The 20,428-nt window shown below is 41.0% G+C and overlaps 1 protein-coding gene across 1 annotated transcript in view; it reads left to right on the top strand.

Moving 5' to 3' along the window:
- Positions 1-20,428, top strand: part of COL3A1 (collagen type III alpha 1 chain) — a 106,567-nt gene that overhangs the window by 22,392 nt on the left and 63,747 nt on the right. Inside the window, exons 2-6 of the mRNA XM_040439256.1 lie at positions 2,892-3,091; positions 9,453-9,506; positions 14,634-14,762; positions 15,912-15,992; positions 18,947-19,000. Coding sequence (XP_040295190.1) covers positions 2,892-3,091; positions 9,453-9,506; positions 14,634-14,762; positions 15,912-15,992; positions 18,947-19,000 — 518 coding nt within the window. The remainder of the gene's footprint in view (positions 1-2,891; positions 3,092-9,452; positions 9,507-14,633; positions 14,763-15,911; positions 15,993-18,946; positions 19,001-20,428) is intronic.

Genomic DNA, 20,428 nt, shown 5'->3' with positions numbered 1-20,428 from the left:
GCAGTGCGTACATATTTGTATTTTTTTTACTGAAATACACCTCTATACGCTTTCAACAGAAATAACTGCAACAGTGCAGTGCATATATATTTTTCTTATTTTACTGAAATACGCCCCTATACGCTTTCACCAGAATTAACTGAAGAAATGCACTGAGAATATATTTTTCTTTTTTTCTGTAATACGCCCCTATATGCTTTGACGAGAAATAACTGCAACAGTACAGTGCGTATATATTTTTCTTGTTGTACTGTAATACGACCCTGTATGCTTTCAACAGAAATAACTGCAGAAGTGAAATGCGTATATATTTTTCTTGTCATACTGAATAAGATACTAAGATATAAGCCTCTAAGGCCCCTTTCACATGAGCGAGTATTCCGTGCAGATGCGATGCGTGAGTTGAATGCATTGCACCCGCACTGAATCCCGACCCATTCATTTCTATGGGGCTGTTCACATGAGCTGTGATTTTCACGCATCACTTGTGCGTTGCGTGAAAATCGCAGCATGCTCCTCTTTGTGCGTTTTTCACGTAACGCAGGCCCCATAGAAATGCATAGGATTGCGTGAAAATCGCAAGCATCCGCAAGCAAGTGCGGATGCGGTGCGATTTTCACGCACGGTTGCTAGAAGACGATCGGGATGGAGACCCGATCATTATTATTTTCCCTTATAACATGGTTATAAGGGAAAATAATAGCATTCTGAATACAGAATGCATAGTAAAATAGCGCTGGAGGGGTTAAAAATAAATAAATAAAATATTTAACTCACCTTAGTCCACTTGATCGCACAGCCCGGCTTCTCTTCTGTCTCCTTCTTTGCTGATTGCAGGAACAGGAACTGTGGTGACGTCACTCCGGTCATCACATGATCCATCACATGATCTTTTACCATGGTGATGGATGGTGATGATCAAGTGGACTAAGGTGAGTTAAATTATTATTATTTTTTTTTAACCCCTCCAGTGCTATTTTACTATGCATTCTGTATTCAGAATGCTTTTATTTTTCCCTTATAACCATGTTATAAGGGAAAATAATACAATCTACAGAACACCGATCCCAAGCCCGAACTTCTGTGAAGAAGTTCGGCTTTGGGTACCAAACATGCTCGATTTTTCTCACGCGAGTGCAAAACGCATTACAATGTTTTGCACTTGCGCGGAAAAATCGCACGTGTTCCCGCAACGCACCCGCACATTTTCCCGCAACGCCCGTGTGAAAGAGGCCTAAGGGCTTTCTAACATAACATTTGCAGCCCAATAACAAAAAGCTGGAATGACAGAGCTGTCTAATGACAATTTGGATCCCTGCCCCATGTCCTCAGTCCTCACACGTGTAGCCGCCATTTTAGGAAAATTGTGATTTGTTAACACGAAGCGTGAGGAAATTTTCCTTTTTTGCGAATTGAAGTTTTCCTTAAATTAGGATCGCTCATCTCTACTTAGTACCTTTTCTTAAAAAAAAAAAAAGTATTTTGATATTTAAAAAAAAATATCAAAACCATTTGGGTTAAAATCATCAAAAAAGCAGTGTTTAAAAGGAGGCTTTATTTGTTTTCCCAGGAATCTGGATTATAAAGTACTTTGCTTTAAGCTATGGCCATGCAAATTGTTCCACACGTTTATTGTTAAGATACAAATTATCCTGTTCATCAAGACTCTATAATTAAATATATAGGATGTTTGTTATAATTTCTTTCCCGATTCCCATGAAATGAATGCTGTAATTCTTATAATGTGATCCATTCATCATATTTACATTATCTATTCCCTGTTTCTCATATGTAGCCAACATATTTCAAAGAGATATAAAGAGCTTGCCACAATACTTGGCCTGTTCCCCAAGTCTCACACATTAATTTCCCTGTCTTAAAGGGGTTGTCTCACTTCAGCAAATGGCATTTATCATGTAGACAAAGTTAATTACAACCTACTTACTAATGTATTGTGATTGTCCCTAGTCTCTTTTGCTGGCTTCATTCATTTATACATTGCATTATATACTGTTTGTTTCCAGAGGTTATGACCACCTTGCAATCCAGAAGTGGTGGTGCTTCTTTTACAGTATAGCAAAACGTGCTGGGCTCTCTGGTGGCCAGGACCATGGGAGAACATATAGGCATGCATGCACAGCAGCTCCTGTTCCGGCTATCTTGTATCTGCGCTGCACTGGTGGCCGTAATACCTGGAACTGAGCAATGCATAATGCGATGGAAAAATGTATCTGCGCCTATTTTAAAGTGTAACTGCCATTCTATTTTTATTTGTGTAATGTGTAGGGACAGGGATGCTGACCATTTTTATAATATACTTTAATTACTGAAATCATACATTTTTATTAGAAAAATAGCTCTAAAGTGGCCCATTTTGAGCCTTAGCAACGCTCCTCTGTCTTCTGTTTACATAACACAGTCAGTGTTAGCAAGTCTCCACAGTTATGTAAATAGAAGACAGAGGGGTGTTGCTAAGGCTCAAAATGGGCCACTTTAGAGCTATTTTTCTAATAAAAATGGATGATATTAGTAATAAACGTTTATTACAAAAATGGTCAGTATCACTGCCACTACACATTACGCAAATAAAAATACAATGGAAGTTACACTTTAACCTACCAAACACTGTGCTTACCATTAACCATTACTTTGCATCTACACAATAGAAGATGGGAAGGCTGTAATTTTCCAACATATCATCAGAGAGCTGCATGAAAACCATGTTTGGGTTGCAGCCAGGATGGTGAGAGAAACAATGGTTACTTTGTACAAGCTACAACATACTTTATTAATAGTGAACCACCAATCTCATGGTGAAAAATGTGACTTTTGGAAATGTTACATTTGACAAACATTTATTGTCGTCTCTGTCTTTCATTTTTCATCTGCAGCAATAGGCGGAGCATGTACCCATTTTGGACAAACGTATGCTGACCGAGACGTCTGGAAACCGGAACCTTGCCAAATTTGTGTTTGTGACACTGGATCTGTGCTGTGCGATGATATCATCTGTGATGAAGCTGAGCTAGAATGCGAAAACCCAGAAATTCCATTTGGTGAATGTTGTCCAATCTGTCCAACCCCACCAAGTGTATGTATATGTTAAAAATGAAAACCATTGATTCACTGTACATGTTCCTTTTCTATCACTACCAATTTACACAATGTTTTACCATACAATCTATGTATGAAAATGCAGTGCAAAGAATATAAGTTGCGGTGAAGATTTAACCAACTATATTGGTATATTGTTTGCCAAGTTTAGTACATACAGTACAGACCAAAAGTTTGGACACACCTTCTCATTCAAAGAGTTTTCTTTATTTTCATGACTATGAAGGCATCAAAACTATGAATTAACACATGTGGAATTATATACATAACAAACAAGTGTGAAAAAACTGAAAATATGTCATAGGCCTCATGCACACGACCGTTTTTTTTGCGGTCTGCAAAAACGGGTTCCGTTTTTCCGTGATCCATCATCTTCAAGGGTCTTCCTTGATTTTTGGAGGATCCACGGACATGAAAAAAAAGTCGTTTTGGTGTCCACCTGGCCGTGTGGAGCCAAACGGATCCGTCCTGACTTACAATGCAAGTCAATGTGGACGGATCCGTTTGACCTTGACACAATATTATGCAATTGCAAATGGATCCGTCCCCCATTGACTTTCAATGTAAAGTCAGGAGTTAATATACCATAGGATCTGAGTTTTCTCCAATCCGATGGTATATTTTAACTTGAAGCGTCCTCATCGCCATGGGAATGCCTCTATGTTAGAATATACCATCGGATTTGAGTTACATCGTGAAAACTCATATCCGACAGTATATTCTAACACAGAGGCGTTCCCATGGTGATGGGGACGCTTCAAGTTAGAATATACTACGAACTGTGTACATGACTGCCCCCTGCTGCCTGGCAGCACCCGATCTCTTACAGGGGGCTGTGATCAGCACAATTAACCCCTCAGGTGCCGCACCTGAAGGGGTTAATTGTGCATATCATAGCCCCCTGTAAGAGATCAGGGGCAGCCAGGCAGCAGGGGGCAGACCCCCCTCCCTCCCCAGTTTGAATATCATTGGTGGCCAGTGTGCGGCCCCCCCGCCCCACCCTCCCTCCCTCTATTGTATTATCATTGGTGGCCAGTGTGCGGCCCCCCTGCCCCCCCTCCCTCCATTGTATTATCATTGGTGGGCAGTGTGCGCCCCCCCCGGCCCCCCCTCTATTGTATTAATATCATTGGTGGCCAGTGTGCGGCCTCCCCTCTCCCCCCGATCATTGGAGGCAGTGGAGAGTTCCGATCAGAGTCCCAGTTTAATCGCTGGGGCTCCGATCGGTAACAATGGCAACCAGGACGCTACTGCAGTCCTGGTTGCCATGGTTACTTAGCAATATTAGAAGCATCATACTTACCTGCTGCGCTGTCTGTGACCGGCCGGGAACTCCTCCTACTGGTAAGTGACAGGTCTGAATGAAATTTCTTCCCCCTGCTGCCTGGCAGCCCCTGATCTCTTACAGGGGGCTATGATACGCACAATTAACCCCTTCAGGTATGGCACCTGAGGGGTTAATTGTGCGGATCACAACCCCCTGTAAGAGATCGGGTGCTGCCAGGCAGCAGGGGGCAGTCATGTACACAGTTCGTAGTATATTCTAACTAGAAGCGTCCCCATCACTATCAGAACGCCTCTGTGTTAGAATATACTGTCGGATTTGAGTTTTCACGAAGTAAAAACTCAGCTCTGAAAAAGCTTTTATGCAGACGGATCTGCGGATCCGTCTGTATGAATGTAGCCTACGGACACGGACACGGATGCCAATCTTGTGTGCATCCGTGTTTTTTCACGGACCCATTGACTTGAATGTATCCGTGAACCGTTGTCCGTCAAAAAAATAGGACAGGTCCTATTTTTTGGACGGACAGGATACACGGATCACGGAGGCGGATGACAAACGGTGCATTTTCCGAGTTTTCAACGGACCTATTGAAAGTCAATGGGTCCGAAGAAAATCACGGAAAACGGAACAACGGCCACGGGTGCACACAACGGTCGTGTGCATGAGGCCATATTCTAGGTTCTTCAAAGTAGCCACCTTTTGCTTTGATTACTGCTTTGCACACTCTTGGCATTCTCTTGATGAGCTTCAAGAGGTAGTCCCCTGAAATGGTCTTCCAACAATCTTGAAGGAGTTCCCAGAGATGCTTAGCACTTGTTGGCCCTTTTGCCTTCACTCTGCGGTCCAGCTCACCCCAAACCATCTCGATTGGGTTCAGGTCCGGCAGTGGCGGATTACAATAGGGACGTTCGGGTCGGCAGCCCCGGGCCCAGCACCGCTGGGGGGCCCAGCGCCGACCCGAACGCCCACATACTGCGGCGGGGCACGGGAGCGCATAGCTCCCTGTCCCATCGCCTATCACCGCCATAGGCTTCAGGCCTAGTAGGCCTGAGGCCTATGCGGTAGTGAAATCCCGGCACAGGCGTGCGTGATGACGTCATCACGCGCCTGTGCCGGACACAGCACATTGACGTGTGCATTCCTGCCTCATTCCGCCTTCGTCTGCGATCAAGTGCCTGGCCCTGGACGGTGAGTATTTAACTTTTCATTTTCTTTTTCAATTTTTTATTTTTTATTTCATGTGCCTACTTTGGGGGACATGTGGGGGACGACACACAGAGCAGGACATATTAGGGAAGGGACCTCGAGTACATGGGAGGGGGAATGTGGGGGCTGTGTGGGGCTAAATTTTTATGGGAGGGACTACTATGTGGGGGCAAATTACTATGTGGGGGCAGTGTGGGGGCAAATTACTATATGGGGCAGTGTGGGGGCAAATTACTATGTGGGGCAGTGTGGGGGCAAATTACTATATGGGGCAGTGTGGGGGAAAATTACTATGTGGGGGTAGTGTGGGGGAAAATTACTATATGGGGCAGTGTGGGGGCAAATTACTATGTGGGGGCAGTGTGGGGGCAAATTACTATATGGGGCTGTGTGGGGCCAAATTATTATGGGAGGGACTACTATGTGGGGGCAAATTACTATATGGGGGCAGTGTGGTGGAAACTATTGTGTGGGGGCAGTGTGGGGTAATTACTATGTGGGGGCAGTGTGGGGGCAAATTACTATATGGGGCTGTGTGGGGCCAAATTATTATGGGAGGGACTACTATGTGGGGGAAACTATTGTGTGGGGACAGTGTGGGGGAAATTGCTATGTTGGGGCAGTGTGGGGTTATTTCTATGTGGGGGGCAGTGTGGGGAAATTGCTATGTGGGGACAAATTACTATGTGGGGGAAACTATTGTGTGGGGGCAGTGTGGGGTAATTGCTATGTGGGGGCAGTGTGGCGTAATTTCTATGTGGGGGCAGTGTGGTGGAAATTGCTATGTAGGGGCAAATTATTATGTAGGGGCAAATTATTGTGTGGGGGTAATTTCTATGTGGGGGCAGTGTGGTGGAAATTACTATGTGGGGGCAGTGTGGGGGCAAATTACTATGTGGGGGCAAATTACTATGTGGGGGAAATTACTATGTAGGGGCAGTGTGGGGCAAATTACTATGTAGGGGAAATTACTGTGTGGGGCAAAGTACTATATGGGGGCAGTTTGGGGGAAATTACTGTGTGGGGGCAAATTACTATGGGGGAATTACTATGTGGGGGCAGTGTGGTGGAAATTACTATATGTGGGTGTTGCTATTGGGGAGGCACTGTAGGGGCAATTCTATTATTTTTGGGGACACTATACAGGGATTATTGCCTGGAGCACAATAGAGGGTGTTATTATTACTGGGGCACTCTAGGGGACATTATAGCTGCTGTGGACACTATAGGGACATTTGGGGTAATTTATCAAACTGGTGTAAAGTAGAACTGGCTTAGTTGCCCATAGCAGCCAATCAGATTCCACCTTTCATATTTGGCAGCTCTTTTGGAAATCCAGTTCTACTTTACACCAGTTTGATAAATGACTCCAATTATGTCTATTAGGGTCATTATTTTTTAAGCAGTATAGTACCTTGGACATTGGGGGGCACAACGGGCACAGTATTGGGAGTGGCAGCAGGATGACACTGTGGGGACACCAGGATGAGGAGGAATTGAGAAATCTAACGTGTCTGTGTTACAAACTGTAGAGACGAGATGCGGCTGAAAGAATTTGCCATGGTGGTCTGGGTCAAACGGAGGAGAAGAGGAAAGAGAAGGTCTACATGACAGGAGATGTCACTGGATGTAAGAGGTATGTGGTGCTGTATTCTCCTCCATGTTTTTTTTATTATAATTATATGTATTTTAAATTTGGCGACCAAATATTTCAGTTTAGGACCCAATTTGGGGTATTTTTTTTTGTCTGAAGATGTCATATGGCCTAAGAAGAGACTGTGGTGCTCATGAAGCACCGCAGCCTCTTCATACAAAAAAAAAACTAAACTAAAATGGGGGGGGGGGGCCCAAGTTGGTTAGACAGCCCCGGGCCTATCATGCACTTAATCCGCCCCTGAGGTCTGGTGACTGTGGAGGCCAGGTCATCTGGCGCAGCACCCCATCACTCTCCTTCATGGTCAAATAGCCCTTACTTTCAAAGTTTTCCCAATTTTTCGGCTGACTGACTGACCTTTATTTCTTAAAGTAATGATGGCCACTCGATTTTCTTTACTTAGCTGCTTTTTTCTTGCCATAATACAAATTCTAACAGTCTATTCAGTAGGACTATCAGCTGTGTATCCACCTGACTTCTCCTCAACGCAACTGATGGTCCCAACCCCATTTATAAGGCAAGAAATCCCACTTATTAAACCTGACAGGGCACACCTGTGAAGTGAAAACCATTTCAGGGGACTACCTCTTGAAGCTCATCAAGAGAATGCCAAGAGTGTGCAAAGCAGTAATCAAAGCAAAAGGTGGCTACTTTGAAGAACCTAGAATATGACATATTTTCAGTTGTTTCACACTTGTTTGTTATGTATATAATTCCACATGTGTTAATTCATAGTTTTGATGCCTTCAGTGTGAATCTACAATTTTCATAGTCATGAAAATAAAGAAAACTCTTTGAATGAAAAGGTGTGTCCAAACTTTTGGTCTGTACTGTATATCTTCTGGAAAAAAAAGATTATTCTTCAGTACTAGCCCTATCGAGCCTCTGAAATCTAAGAACAGACTACTACACTCAGGGCAGGTGCAACGATTTTTGCCAACACAAACAAACTACATTTTGACCCCCCCCCCCCCTCACAGCTCACCTGGCCCTGGTTCCATCTGCTGGCTTCTCCTCTGTGTGGTCCTGGTATCTTCTCTCTGCTTCAGAAAATCGCTGGTTTGAGGACCATATTGTTCGCTCTCTAAGATGCACTGGACCATAAGACGCACCTAGGTTTTAGAGGAGGATAATAAGAAAAAAATATTTTCCTTTGCACCTCAGGTCAGATCAGCAATCAGACCAATCTTTATGCTCCCTAGAAAATTGAAGCCTTTTTTTCTGGTTTGCCTCACTGATTAGTGGTTTTCTTACGGCTACACAGCTGTTCAGTCCCAATCCCCTGAGTTCCCTTCGCATTGTGCGTGTGGAAATGCTTTTACTTTCACTATTAAACATAGCCCTGAGTTCTACTGTTGTTTTTCTTCAAACGTTTAAGTGATGGCCGATCACGATCATTCAGGATTTTTTTCCCGACACATTTTTTCCTCTAATCGTATGGGTCCCCACTATCCTTCCAGTTTTTAATAATGCGTTGGACAGTTCTTAACCCAATTTTAGTAGTTTCTGCAATCTCTTTAGATGTTTTTTCTGCTTGATGCATGCCAATAATTTGACCCTTCTCAAACAGACTAACATCTTTTCCACGACCACGAGATGTGTCTTTCGACATGGTTGTTTAAGAAATGAGAAGCAACTCATTGCACCAGTTGGGGTTAAATAACTTGTTGCCAGCTGATATATAATCACCCATGCAGTAATTATCCAATAGGAGGCTCATAACTATTTGCTTAGTTAAATCCAGGTGGCAAATTATTATTTTTTGGACAGTGTATTACTGCATATTTATGTTAGCAGATCTTCTCAATACTCCACTTATTCACAACCCCACTTAGTACAGCAAGCCCAGCAAGAGCATTATTATTATTATTATTATTATTATTATTATTATTATTATTATTATTATGTATTCTTTATTTTAAACAGGTTTATTGATTGAGTATTGTCAGCTTTAGTTAAATTCAGAACTATGATTTTTTAAATCTCATAATTATCTATTTTCTTAACTCTCAAAATGTCTCATAGGGGCACTGTAGATATTGTACATTAAAGCAATTCTAATAGTAATCATCACATGATCAATGCTCAAGAACATAAGATAATGGATACAATAAATGTAATAAATGCAACACATTTTCTCATATTACATGAGAAAATCTGAATATAGCTTTTATTTTTATTTCAATGCAGCCAACCCCAAATGGCAGTGGATCACAAGGAACAAAGGGAGCCAAAGGAGACCCTGTAAGTATTTATTAACTACATTGTGATTCTTATGCTGGTATCTACTTTATTTCAGTTTGCAGCTTTTCAAACCTATCTGAATTGTAAAAACATTGTATATTAATGTCTTAATAAATCTGTAACAAAATGTAATAAAAGTATTCTAGTACATAATTAATACTAATAGCTAAGAATGATGTGTCTTGCTCATAAAGAATATGATAATCATATCTCTCCAAGTATTACTAATTCCTCCCAATTTCTCTTTGTACTAACATACAGTAAAGGTGGATTTACACTGACTGATTCTGCAGCTGATTGTTGGGAAGGAAGCGTTCCTTTTCAACAGTTAGCCTCTCGTTCAGTGAAGGAGACCGCTGCATTTACATGCAGTGATTGACTTCACTGTATGAGGATGATGGATCGCAATAGTGATCCCTCATCCTCATACAGATTCATGGTTTCTGAGCAGCAGATAGCTGTTTAGACCATACGATCTGCTGCCTAGAAACTATGATCGGTGGTGCCTGCATGAACGAAAGGATCGGTCGTTCCCGATAATCTGGACGATTATTGGCTTGTGTAACTACAGCTTTAGTCATTATTTAGGACACCTTTACAGCAATAAGTTTCACAGTAGGGATTAGTGAAGCCCTGAAAACCACCCACAACACTGTCTCTACCTATTTACATGATCTGTCCTAGATGATGGCCCACAACTCGATGACCATCCCTTCCTGACTAGGTGCCGGGACCTAAAAGAGGATAGGTATCCAGGAGAAAACAATAAACATAGTGACAGACCAACAAGACTGAAGTATTGAGCAACCAGACCTGATCAAAACCAGGAGAGAAAAAACAGAACTGAATGAGCAAAGATCAGAAATCGTACCATGCTAAGGCCAATTCCAGGAGAGTCCACCAAACTAAAATGGATGACAAAAACCAGTAATGATACCAAGCCAGGGACAACACTGAGAGAATCCGTAGAGCCAAAGTCAGAATTTTAAAAGCAGGGTCAGAGGAATAGCCAAGTCAGAAGTCAGAGATCCAAAAGTCGTATAGTGAAAATGCTAGTGACACAGTAATTAGCCTGTTTAAATATCCTGCCCATTATAGTATGGGACACCAGCTACAATTCTGATTGGTCCGGTGTCCCTCATTACCCGGAAGTAAAGGTCCATGCACGCAGGCCACCAGCGCCAACACCTATTGGCCCGGTGACCATGTGACTGTGCTGTGACTTCATCCCTGATCCTGCATGAACATGCTGCCAGGCAACTGCACAGCAAAGCCAATGCCCTCTATCAGGGGTGGCGCTCATCATGGGATTGTGGAGTGGTGAGTGTGTCACAATAAGAGAAAGTCAGATAAAGCCTAACATAGGAGAAAATACATAATTCTTAAAGAGCTTTTTCAAGGACTTGGATGTCCTCAGCTGAGATGGTGAATTTTGACAACTTTACACATACATTGCATCACTTTTTGAATAGTTACATTGAGTAGCGTAAGGGTTAATGATAGTTATCTTGGTTATTAGGTAGTATTAAAGAGGTTTTCTGAGATTTTAATATTGATGACCTATCCTCTTAATTGGTCATCAGGATCTAATTGGTGGGGGTCCGACACCTGGGACCCCCGCTAATTAGCTGTTCAAGAAGACAGCCGCACTTCAATAGCACCATGGCCTTTTCCAGCTTTCCCTAGGCCAGTAATGACAAGTTCATTGATCACATGGCCTAGGAGTAGCTCAGCCCCATTGAAGTGAATGGGGCTGAGCATGATACCAAGCACAGATGCTGTACATTGTACCATGCTGTGCTTAGTAAGGTAGGAGAAGGCCATGGTGCTCACAAGAGTATCGGTGCTTTCCGAAACAGCTGATTGGCAGCAGTCCCACTGATCAAATGACCTGTCCTGGAGATAGGTCATCGGTATTAAAATATCAGAAAAACCCTTTTAACCCCTACTTTATTCCCATTGTACATGCACGGTAGATGTCAGGTCGTCAAAGACACCAAGTTTGTAATCAGAGACAACTACAATCACAGACTTTTAAATCAGATCTCATTGCCGATTGCGACCACAACATCTATGTGACCATTTCCAAGGAATGAGGCATTCCTGGTGACTGAATAACTCCCCTGTGATTAGATAGCAGGAGCTGTCCTTTGCTCTGGCCGTCTGGGACATTCAAGAAGGCTCTGAGGCCTGCCATAGTAAAATTCCTATCAAGCATGTGTCAGGGCTTGATAAGAATGCACTGATCCTTTCATAGACTACAATGGTAATTCACTTGATAGAAGCGATGAGATGCCTAGGGAGACTAACAATGAAGTGTATATATATTAAAAAAAAAAGATATATAAATGAAAGTAACCCTTTTCCATATTTTACAAACAATCATACACACTCAAAATGGCATCTAAGAAAAAATAAAGGGTAGACAGCAAAAAATGGGCCCATACACAGCTCCCTAGAAATAAATAATAGATAAACATGGGGGTCAAAATATAGTGATGTAAAGAATGAAGTATGAAAAGACAAAAACAACTATATAACATTGGTGTTACTGTGATCATACTAACGCACAGATTTAAAGAGTAACAAAAATTTTGAATAAAACTTTAATAAGATGTTCCTAATGCCCTAATAATAGTTTTTCTAATATACTTTATTGAAGCATTTTGTATTTTTATTACAGCCCCCCTAAAGCGCACCATTCCCTGTGCGCATAAAATTGACATTTCTGTACACTGCTGACTGCTTAGCGGTGTACAGAGTATGGGCTGTAGACATTTTATGAATGGGGCATCAGTGTTTACCAGCAGGAGCGCATATTGCTGCTCCTGCCTGTGCCCCCCAGAGGTTTACTAACTCCTGGCATAGCACATGGCACTTCCAGGAAAATGGAAGGTGCCCCACTAGGAAATAGCAGTAAAGACTAAAAGGACTCCACTGAAAGTCTTCTCTGGGAGTGCAAGGAGGAGGAGCAGAAAGAATGCTTTGACTCCTGGCTCCATAGCACAGTGTCACCTCCACATCATCCTGCTGCAACTGAGAAGAGGAGTGGGCCATCCAATCCACAAACTCATCTTCTTTCTCCTCAATGATAATGTTGCGACTTTCCAAAGCCAGGAACAACTGCAGCCTACAAGTATTAATATATCTGACCTGTTAGCTAGTGCTGCTACTGCCCAAATTCTAGCTCTATGTTTTCTTTGGAACCCTTCTGTATCGCTAACATTTTTGGGCCTAAATGTACATTGTCACACAAAGTATGGAACAGTTTGCAAATATGATTTGTGGAAGTTAAAGACAGGGAGGCGCAATACGATGTTCTTCCCTTTACATAAACACACTGAAGACATTGCTATTGACAGTTGACTTTGGAAATACTGCACTATTGGCGCCACTAACAGATCTGCAGGCAATGTATTTTGCTTGCTAAAATATGCAGATTCAGAAAAAAAAATATTCTGTATAAAACACAAGTTGACAAACTACTAAGCAATTATTTCCAAAACTAGACCAACATTTGAAGAGCCTGAGATGCACCTACACAGATGTCGTTTTTTGCATTACCATTCACTGATGTTAACCGTCCGCTACCCTACATATTGTAAGACATGTATATAACTTCAACTTTAAAAATAGCATTTGAACTGTGTGGAGATAAAACAACACAGATTTATGCCTAATATTTCACTTAATCACTCACAGATGTTATCCTTCGCTATACTACGTATTGTAAGACACTCATAGGAAGATTCTAAAAACTTCAACCCCCATAAAAAAAATTTTAAACTATGTGGAGAGGAAACAACACAGATTTGAGGCCTAGTATGTCACATTATCACTCACAGATAATTTTGTCCGCTACCCTGCATGTTGTAAGACAGGTATATGCTGGTTTTAAAAAAACCTCAACCAAAAGAAATTACGATGAAACAACACAGACTTTGGCATAGTTTTTCACATTATCATTTACAGATGTTATTCTTCACTACCTTGCGTATTGTGAGACATGTATATGCTGGTTTTAAAAACTTCAACCCCAAAATTTTTTATTTAAAGTGTGTGAAAATAAAACAGCACAGATTTGGGTCTAGTATGTCACGTTATCACACAGATGTTTTTGTCCACTACCCTGCATGTTGTAAGACACGTATATGCTAGTTTTAAAAACTTCAACCCAAAAATTAAAATTTGAACTGTGTGGAGATGAAACAAGATAGAATTATGCCTAATATTTCATGTTATCACTCACAGACATTTTTCGTCTGCTGCCCTTCATATTGTAAGGCATGTATATGCCGGTTTTAAAAAAAATTCAACCCCAAAATTTTTTACATTTGTACTGTGTGGAGATGAAACAACACAGATTTATGGCTAATATTTCACATTATCACTCACAAATGTTATATTCCCACTATTAACTATGTGGAGACACACTGACAAATAATTCGGACTAGTATTTCTAACTGAGATTTCAAAAGCTACATCTATCGTCTGGATGGTAAAACACATCAGCACTATTTACCATTTCACTGACCAGAATAATATGCTGACCTTGTTATTAATACAAAATAAGCAACTTGTCTTCAAGACTTTCAGTAAATAAGCACATAAATGAGGTACATCCATCATAAACTTACCTTTTGGCCACAAAGCTAAACACAATATAACTTAATGGACTGTGGTTAACCCCATATGTCAGTGTATAGTTGCATGTTAATTAACTTTTATTACAAATAATGAGCTAGCAGTTAAACCTATGACCACACATGATGGTATATTCACACCCGCTTTGTAGGCTCCATTCATTTGACCGAAAAGGAATGCATGCAGGACTTTTTTCTGCTAAAAAAAACTTAATGCAGCCCCATTATAGTCATTGGGGTCTGTTTAGCTCTATTTGGTCAGTTACTTGTACTTCCTTTATTTTGGCTTTGCTCCTCTGATGGCGCCGAACAACAGAAATGACTAGTGCAGTGAACATGCCCTGAAATAGATATAGGAATGAATACAATGCCAACTAGTGTTAGATATTATATGAATCCCTGGGTGCACTACAAGGCCACTGCTTATATTGACATATATGTTTTAGATTTGTTAAATACAGTATGTTATGTGTATCCTCTGTAGGGCCCTCCTGGCATTCCTGGCCGAAATGGTGACAATGGAAATCCTGGTCTACCAGGTCAACCTGGTCTTCCTGGCCCCCCTGGAATTTGCGAGGGTTGTGGGCAAGGCGCAATAGGTGGGGGAGATGGGGTAAGTATTTTATTGTTAAGTAAGGTTATGTTCACTTTTGATTTTAAAGATCTATTCACAGTCTCGGCTGCAAATCCTGTCTCATTTGACATGATGAATACATCAAAAACCATGACAGAACCCAATGGATTCCATTCACTTATATATGGTGGTATATGTCATACAATAGAGCCACAATTGTGTTGAGATTTTTAAACAAAAACACTAGACACATGTGAGCTTACAGTCTAAAAGGAGTAGAATTGACTGTTAAATGGATAGGTTGTGGTTAAAAAAAATGCAGACACTAAATGCTTGCTACTATAAAATATAAAATGTGTTTTTAACAGCTGTATGTTAATAAAAAAGCAGAAATTCAGATAAAGACAGTGGTTAGCATGTGTGCCTAGCAGTACTGGGGCCCTGGCTTCTGAATTATATTAAATCAAGGCAAGCATCTGCATGCAGTTGATATGTTCTTCCCGTGCTTGTGCTGGGTTCCCATACTGTTCTCTGGCTTTCTCCAACACCTTCAACACTACAAAACTGTCCATTAAAATTGGCTATAGAGATAAGGAAGTCAAATTATGAGACTGTAATTAGTAATGGAAAACTCTATATAGAAATCAATGATGGATGAATCATAGATAGATAGGTAGATACCATAGATGACAGATAGATAGAAAGATAGATAGATACTGTAGATAGATCAGGTAGATTGATACTGTAGATCAGCCTTTTCAAACCTTTTGAACATTACAGAATTCATAGAAAATCTTATGTTAGGAAGCCCCTACCAAATCCCAGATCAAACCAAACTATCTATGTCCCACTGGTAACCAGCAATATTCTGTCAGACCCAAGGTCAGATAAATAAAACATTTACCTACAGTATCTCTGCTCACTCCCATTGTTACTTTTCTTCAGCTCTGTGCAGTAACTTACCCTGCAGTCAGTCAGCATCAGGGAATACGTGCTGCCGCATACAAGTCCTAAAGCTGCTTAGGATCAGGAAGTTGTACGGGAAGTGGAAGTAAACATCCTTCTATCAAACCTCATGGAAACCAGTTGAGAATTGCTGCTGTAGATAGATAGATTTCAAAGAACACACATAATGGCTCAAATTTTAATACTGGCATTACTGTTTTTTTTTTCTTTTCTTTTCTACAGATCTACCGTCCTCAGTATGACTCCAAATCTGGATATGATTTCAAATCTGGCTCAGGTCAACTCGGGGGTCAAATGATGCTTGTAAGATTGATTTATTTTTTATAGACATCAATTCCCACTGTTCTTGAGGTCTATTTATTTACGCCTTAAAACGGAAAACCACCGTCATGGGCTCTCACAAGCGGTCCAAAACAAATCAGTTTTACCCTAATGCATTCTGAATGGAAAAGGATCCGCTCAGAATGCATCAGTTTGCCTCCGATCGGTCACCATTCCGTTCTGGAGGCTGCTTGCAGGGTTTTGGTGTCTGTCTGACGAAACTGAGGCAAACTGATCCGTTCTGACACACAATGTAAGTCAAGGGGGACGGATTCATTTTCTATGACACAATCTGGCACAATAGAAAACTGATCTGTCCTCCATTTACTTTCAATGGTGTTCAAGACAGATCCGTCTTGGCTATATTAAAGATAATACAAATGGATCTGAATGGATGCAGACGGTTGTATTGTCTGAACGGATCCGTCTGTGCAGATCAATGATGGATCCGCACCATACGCGAGTGTGAAAGTAGCCTTACATTTTAGAAAATATTTAGCATTTTATTTTAATTTTAAAGACTTAAGAACACACACGCAGACAGACACATACCTATATTTATCTATCTATCTATCTATCTATCTATCTATCTATCTATCCATCTATCTATTTATCTATCTATTTTATACAGATGCAGTACACTATAGATTTTGTATGTATTACAACATTTAAAAGCTTTTAGGCTCAGATCATATGACCAAACAGCTAGTTTACAATGGTTTTTTGTCATGAGTGTAAAATGTATACCATTAAGGAAGACCTGCCAGCTCTAACATTTAAGCTTTAGAAGGCCTGGACAGAACACCAGTAGAAAAGATAATTTGATCTGCTGACAAGCACGATCACACCCATAGTTTCATTGTCCACCATCCAGACACAGGTGGCACCTTCATTACACACTCCTGTCTCTGCCTGAACCATTCCCAAGCACTTAGCAGAAGTAAATTTGGTGTCACAGTGCCCATTACATGTCCTTCCAATGACAGGCACATGGACTGCTCCGAACTTGAACCGTGTCATATTTAGCGATTAATCTAGGTTTTATTGGGAGCCCACAGGGGTTGGGTTTGATAATGGAGGTCTCATGGTGAGTACTTCAATCCTGCCTTTGCTGCTGAGAGACACCCTGCCCCACTTGCTGGTGTGATGATCTGAAGAGCCATCTCATATGACAGTTGGTCCTCCGTACGGTCGTGTGAATGGGCCTTAATACTGTAACTTGGACTTATTCCACTGGAATAACAGTGCTATCAATGGGTAATTGGCGAATATAGATTATTGGCGAATATGGGTTGATAGCAGTTCCCACTCTAGTAGACTTCAGCCATCCATATATAACATGGTTGATCAGGGAAAATGCAGTATCCCTTGAGATGCCACGTGTTAATATCAAAACAGCTTAAAGGCTATGTACACCTTTCTGGAAAGGGGGGTATTATTATTGCACTGTACTCATTTTGAGTTAAATTCCTCTTTATTTAAAATATAGAACTTTTTTTCTGTACAGGGCTGAGATGCTCTAATAGAGGGGTCTGAATTTTCTCTTTGCTCAGTCAGCCAGCTAATCTGACAGGCCCCTTATCTCTGCTCTCTGACATCACAAATACTCATTATAGCTCAGTTCTTATCTTACTGATAAGAATGTGGCTTAAAGAGGACCTTTCACCTATTCTTACCCTATGAACTAACTATACAGATATGTAGAGCGGCGCCCGGGGATCTCACTGCACTTACTATTATCCCCGGGCGCCGCTCCGTTCTCCTGCTATGCCCTCCGGTATCTCCGCTCACTAAGTTATAGTAGGCGGAGATACCAGTCCCTAAGTTATGGTAGGCGGAGTCTGCCCTAGCGCTGGCCAATCGCAGCGCAGAGCTCACAGCCTGGGAGGTTATTTTCTCCCAGGCTGTGAGCTCTGCAATGCGATTGGCCAGCCCTAGGGCAGACTCCGCCTACCATAACTTAGGGAACGGAGATACCGGAGGACATAGCAGCAGAACGGAGCGGCGCCCGGGGATAATAGTAAGTGCAAAGAGATCCCCGGGCGCCGCTCTACATGTATGTATACTTAGTTCATAGGGTAAGAATCGGTGAAAGGTCCTCTTTAAATCAGTGTGTATGTCCTCTTAGTAAAGATAAGAGTTATTAGATGACCAAAGTGAAAGTAAAAAGTACTATTCACATAGCCAGACAGTTAACCCTTTGTGACAGAACAGTTCAATATTTTTTAATAAAGACCAATTGAAAAAATGATTTTAGCCCAAAATGACAAAAATGCAATAAAAAAAAAATTTGCCCCGAAGGTGTACATAGTCTTTAAAGAATATTTGTTTGACATAGCAGTACTATTGTAAGTAGAATCAACAATGGTAAATACTTACTGTAGTATTTCCTGGAGCTAGATAAACCATCTTAAGATATATTCTTAGTATAGTGCAGACGTTTATGATATTAATAACCACTAAACCCCTTTACTATAATGTTCTGAAAATAAAGACAAGCTGTACACATTGGGGCAGATTTACTAATCCTGTCTAAAACGTAGGCAGAATAAATTTAGGCAGACAGTATAAAGATGTGCCAGATTTAACACAGTGGCTCATTTTGTGCAAAAGTTTTGGCACACCTTGTCACACATACCTTAAACCACACCTTTTTTGCAAAGCCAGAAATCTGGCTAAGTTGGAAAATCAAAGCAGATACAGTAGATTATTCTTTTTTTTGTGCATTTGCTTCATAAACAGGTCTAAAACAAGCTGCTATATAAATGCATCATTTGGGTGCATTTTACAATAAAGTCTAGCCACAGTCACATTAGTAAATTGTCTCTGTTGCACCTTTTCCAGCAGTGCAGTATTGGTAGGTGAGCTACATATACACCAAATTTAATAACTGGCAATAATCTTAAGAAAATCTTCTATCTTGCCTTTTTATTTAGGGTGCACCTGGACCTGCTGGACCTCCAGGATCACCCGGACCAGTTGGCCAACCCGTAAGTATATTAAATTACAATAGTAATATCTTATTGTTTTGTGGACTGATATGATCAATTGGTATGATCTCAAGTATGGCTTCCCATGATAGTGGCATTTCCTCAACAAAGTAAAATACATTCATTATTAAATAATTAAACTATTATAAAATAAAATTATCTTACAAATGCTGAGCACAAATCAGAATTGACATAATTTTGCAAGTACTACCACATAACTAGACTGTACAGAATAGAGTTGGAGTAGGTAGCAGGAACTGGTTTACGTGCCCCACAGTTGTAAAGGGAATGTATTATCCATTTATTTTTTTAACCAGCTGGTGAAGCATATTACTTTTTTGTAAACTACTGCACAAAACTGCTGAGGCCAGGGATTGGGCACAGGAGTCGACTCATATGCAGTACATGGACATATCACTGCTGAAGTCAGAAAAAATTAGGTTGCACATTTATTAAGACCGGCGTTTTAGATGCCAGTCTTAATTAAGCCCCATAGCTGTCAGAGGATCCGCTAGAGTTATGAAGAGGCGCAGGCCTCTCCATAACTTTGTCGCATCCAGTGCCAGTTCTGAATGTAAGACAACTTCTGAGCTGTCTCAAATTTAGACCATTTTCTATGCCTAAAATAGGTGTAAAGAATGATGAATGAGACGGGCCTGCCGGCCCACCCCCTTCCCCACCCACACCCACAATTTTAGACCTGGTGTGAACAGGGAAAAGTCACAGATAGCAGTGCAAATAATTTAGGCATATTTCAGATTAGTAAATGACAACCTAAGTTTTAATATATGCAAATGAGCAACAGGGTCATTACTGTTACTCCTAGAGGCTGAGCTCACCTATGTATCAAGACATAATAATAAAAAAAACTTCTTAGAAGGTCTTAAAATTATGGCAAAAACAACATGAACATCACATGACAAATGATGCCATGTCAATATTTAAGCTATTTAATCTAAAATACAGAAGCTGTGTGTGAAAAATTAAGTAGACCCGAACTGCTTCCATAAGAATTAAAAGAGTAAGTAGCAATCAGGTGCTGCTGATCAAATGCCCTTTATTAATTGAGCAAGTGTGACCACCTCTATAAAAACAGAAGTTTTGGCAGTTTTCTGGTTTGCAACATTCATGTGTATATTAACACAATGCCTAGAAGGGTTAAGGGCATTCCAAACAGTTTAAAGACCAATATGTTACAATGAGAAAGATTATTCACGTGTGGAAAATAATCTTCCCATGGGTCGACATCCCAGAAAATTCACTCCAAGGTTAGACTGCACAATGCAACAGCTGCAACAGCTACATTTAGGACTCTACAGGCCTCAGTATGTTAAATGTTAATCACCTCAGCTTCCCTAGCTTAAACCCCCTTAATGACCAGACCACTTTTTACAATTCTGCACTACACTACTTTCACGGTTTATTGCT

The sequence above is a fragment of the Bufo bufo genome, chromosome 7, assembly GCF_905171765.1.
Source record: "Bufo bufo chromosome 7, aBufBuf1.1, whole genome shotgun sequence".
NCBI lineage: Eukaryota > Metazoa > Chordata > Amphibia > Anura > Bufonidae > Bufo > Bufo bufo.
This window is presented reverse-complemented; position numbering and strand designations above follow the sequence as displayed.